Raw genomic sequence first — 4,327 nt, forward strand, 5'->3', positions numbered from 1 at the left:
GGGCCATCCCCAGGTCGTCCCAGCTCCTCTATCCCGTCCCGCTTGGCCTTGCCCAGGCTGCCTCTTGTTTCCCCAGCAAGTGTTTGCGGCCAAGGCCTCCCCGGGCCCGTTCCCTTTGCTAGCAAGCATGGAGTTCGCCGAGCTGATCAAGACCCCTCGGGCGGACAACGTCGTCCTGCACCGCCCTTTCTACCTGGCCGTGGAGGGGCCTCTTGTTTCCCCAGCAAGTGTTTGCGGCCAAGGCCTCCCCGGGCCCGTTCCCTTTGCTAGCAAGCATGGAGTTCGCCGAGCTGATCAAGACCCCTCGGGCGGACAACGTCGTCCTGCACCGCCCTTTCTACCTGGCCGTGGAGGGGACTCTCTGTTTGACCGGCCATCACCTCATTTTTTCTTCACGGCGTCAAGACAACGCTGAGGAGCTGTGGCTGCTGCACTCCAACATCGATTCTATTGAAAAAAGGTATGCCTCCTAATTTCCCTGCTGACCCGCACCTAGTTGCTTGTGTCTCGTGGGTTGAAAAGCCGTTGTCGAGGCTGGCCCGCGCCTCGGCTCTCTCAGCTCCGGGTCCGGAGAGGGGAAAGGACAGTCAGTTAGAGCACGGGGCAGGATATTGGCGAGGGCGGGTTGACGCCCGTTCTGTTTGGATATTGATATTTGACTGTTGCATCTTAAGATTATTTCTTTTGGTCGTATATCAGGTTGGAATTTTTATGTTTAAACACCTCTGTCAGCAGTAGTCTGTGTTAATCGTTGGGTGGATTTCATCGGTAACGCTCCGTAAAGGATGCGTCGCCACCACCGTTCAACGGAGGTGGAAGCCGAGGCACTGATGGAGTGATTTTGCCTTCGGTCACCCAGCAAAACTGACGGCAGCAGCGGACTCCGGACTTTCTCAGCCCCGGATCAGTCTCCCACTGCTCGACACGATCATCCCCTTCCTCCTCCAGCTGCTTACGGGAATCCAGCAACACTTCTGACAGCATGCTCCTTGTGGGAACGACCTGGGAAAGCTGAGTTGTAGCTGCAGCACTCCCATTTTATTCTTGCCCATCCCCTTTTGTTGCCGGGACTGCAGAGATTAATCTCCTTCCCATCGCTTCTGTCCGCTTTGCGTGTACCGTTGCCCCATCGCGCTTCCCTCGTTGAGCGGCAGCCCCACCTCACCTGGTCATTGTCTTCTGCTTCCTCACCTTGGTCCTTTTTCCACTTCGCTCACCATAGCCTATTTTTTTCTTTTGTTAATTACAAAGTCAGTCCCTTGTTTTCCTTGCCTCTTAAGGAAATCTGGAAGAACAGATTTCCTTTCTGCCAGCAAGACTGGAGGGGGGAAAAAAAAAAAATCAAGCAGCAGCAATTAAAAATACCAGATTGCCTCAGAATCTGAGAATGGGTGAAGTACTGGGCGCTGATTAAGTTTGTTCCCGGTTTCTCTGAGCGTTTCCGAGAAACGCTGCATCTTGGCCTGAGGGTGGAGAGGAGCAGAGTGGTGGAAGCCTCAGGAAATCTGTTCCCGTGTAGCACTGCTCAGTCATCAGGGTGGCTTGGCCTCGTCCTCCTCGCTGCTTGTACTAAACCAGCCGTAGCTCCGTTTTGAAAATTATTGTGGGCAAGCTTTTCTTTCTTTTATCTTTTTTTTTTTGAGCTTAGTTGCCGTTATAAGGTAAACTAACACCAAATGAGCAAGGAATGTTTTAAGTTACGGTGAGGGAGTAGCGCGTTGCTAGCTCAGTATGTGATTTATACGGAGTTAGCTACGTCTGCAGATAACTCGCAGCCCTTATTGCCAGCCCTGGTTTCTAGGAGGAGGTCTCTCTCCCTCCCCGAGAGTAGCTTTGTGTGATTGTAACTGCAATGAGACTTTGCCACGTGAAAGGCTAAGAGTATCTTCTCGGTTCTGGAGGGGATGGAATAACAAGACTCTCAAATCAATAAAGGTCGTGAGAAGGTCCAGTTTGGCACTACTTCAGGCTGTTAGTGCACAACAACTGTGACGCTGTGCCAGGTTCATAAAATGTCTTCTCCCGCTTTCATGATATGAGGCTCTTTTGTACAAAACAGCGTTTTACCTAATTATCAGACGGTCGTCAAACCGCTGCTTAAATTTTTGTAGCTTTTTAAGCAACTTAAATATGACCTGTCGGGTCCGCTGAGATGTGGAACGGTCTCTGGTGATCTCCTGTGGTCTTTTTGCTTAAAGAAACGCGGAACGGAAGCACGGCCCCGGTGACGCGTTGCAGCTGCTCTGGGTCACTACGCCGGGGATCTGTGAAATAGCACTGCAGCGAGGGCAAACGACGCGCGGGCTGGCTCCGCTGGAGCTGCGGAACTCTTCTGTCAAAACGCCTGTAGTTCTTCCTTCAGCACTACCCAAATTAGAATTGGTTCTGCCTGTTAACCTTTGTCTGCACGGAAGAAATAGATGATGACCTTTCAGCTGTAATAATAGTTCTAAAATAAATTACAGGCACCCTTTGTGGCACAGGTGAAGCAACCCAATGCTTAGCAACAGGTCTCCTCTTGGAGCCTGTGCAGCTCTGCCCTTGTGCGTGGCCTAACCGAGGGTGAGGCCACGAGGGACTGGAACTTGGTCCTTCAGGTCTCGCCTGCTTCGGCTTCTTGCGTCGCCCTCGGCTGCTGCAAGCACTCCTGTGGCGTTCGAGGAGACTCAGCTGCTTTTCCTTAGCTCGCTGCTTTGTGAACTGCAACCCACATGGTTCCTGTGAGCACTAGCGGCTGGTGAACATAAAGGAAATGCTCGGTTTCTGTTCAGGCATCGTCCTTCTTTCAGGTACTGGAAGTCTGGAGAGGGCGTCTGTGAGCTGTGTTTGGTTTGTAGCGGAGAGCTTTCTCTGGGCTGGCTCGGGTTGCAACCAGCGGTGGTAAGACCTTAACTTCTCTCAGGTCTGCGGAGCACGTAGCTCCGTGGCACTGCAGGTGTCGGAAACCAAACTTTCTTGTTAAAGGCAAGGGAGTGTAATGTAGCCAGACCAAAATGTTATTTTAAAAACTAAATTAAACTCAGATGTGGTGGGGTTTTTTTTTAGCAATCCTCAAAGTTTCAATGCATTACTTCAATGAAACTGGAAACTTCCAGCTGAAGCTTCCAGTACCATCAGAAAATACCTGAACGCACCTTTTCTCTTTCATCTTTTAAAGAAAAGCTGGGAGGAAAACCTTCTCTTTGTCTCTTAGTACTTATACTTCCACCCACTGCCGTGTCACAAGGATGGAACTAAAAAAAAGGTGGGCCACAACTTGCAAATACCAAATAAAGAGTTGGTTTTGGTTTTCTTTTTTGAAAGATGATATTGCAGACAAATTTCTACTAATGGAATTTTGTCTTGTAGGAATATGTTGTGGGAAGAGCTGTAATACCTCATCGTACCTTAGAAGGCCCTCTTCTTAAGAGACTCTTTCTTCATGTCTTGCTGTAGGTTTGTGGGCTCATTGGGCACCATCATCATAAAATGCAAAGATCTGCGAATTATTCAGCTGGATATACCTGGAATGGAGGAGTGTTTGAACATCGCTAGCTCTATCGAGGTAAGAATTCATGATAAGTAACACCTACGTTCTCAGATCTTGATCCGACCTCAACCTTAACAGCTTTGTTTCCAGTTAGGAAGGTTTTCATTGATGTTCTGGAAGGCAAATGAGAACGGTGGGGTATTTCCTTCCAATTGTTAAAATATTGTTTGTTGCTTGCAGCAACAGACTTTTCTTGACCAAATATCTTGCCATAGCATTTGGGAAAATGAAGCTGAGCTTCATTATGCTGGAGCATGAAGAGGCAAAACCAAATCACACTGGTTGAGTTTCATGTGTCTCAAACAACATTAAGTGACTTTCCTGAGTTTCAGCTCTGTTAGTAACCAGGTAAACGCCATGTAGGATGTATCCTGTTAGTTATACCTCTTCAGTGTGCATCCTTCTCATCCTTTGGTGCGCTGTTAGGTAGAATGCCTACCTAATGCCTACCTATTTCTGCCTGCAGAAATGATACTCTGCGTACAAGTCCCCAGCTGCAGTTAGATTGTCTGTTATCATCTGCTTTTGTTTTGTGCCACTGTGTTTTATGTACGTTAAACTACCCTGCAGGCAACTTAGTATTTCAAGCTTAATGGCTGTGTACTTTTGGGTGGCTTAAGTTTGCATCACCAATAGAATCATAGAATCATTGAGGTTGGAAAAGACCTCTAAGATCATCGAGTCCAACCATCAACCCAACACCACCATGCCCACTAAACCATGTCCCTAAGCACCTCATCTACACGTCTTTTAAATACCTCCAGGGATGGGGACTCCACCACTTCCCTGGGCAGCCTG

The 4,327-nt window shown here is 48.6% G+C and overlaps 1 protein-coding gene across 1 annotated transcript in view; it reads left to right on the top strand.

Moving 5' to 3' along the window:
* The first annotated feature begins 249 nt into the window (after positions 1-249).
* The window catches only part of MTMR9 (myotubularin related protein 9), a 26,846-nt gene continuing 22,768 nt past the window's right edge, over positions 250-4,327 (top strand). Inside the window, exons 1-2 of the mRNA XM_009288941.2 lie at positions 250-460; positions 3,436-3,544. Coding sequence (XP_009287216.1) covers positions 276-460; positions 3,436-3,544 — 294 coding nt within the window. The 5' untranslated portion in view covers positions 250-275. The remainder of the gene's footprint in view (positions 461-3,435; positions 3,545-4,327) is intronic.

Source organism: Aptenodytes forsteri, unplaced genomic scaffold, assembly GCF_000699145.1.
Source record: "Aptenodytes forsteri isolate BGI_AS27 unplaced genomic scaffold, ASM69914v1 Scaffold57, whole genome shotgun sequence".
NCBI lineage: Eukaryota > Metazoa > Chordata > Aves > Sphenisciformes > Spheniscidae > Aptenodytes > Aptenodytes forsteri.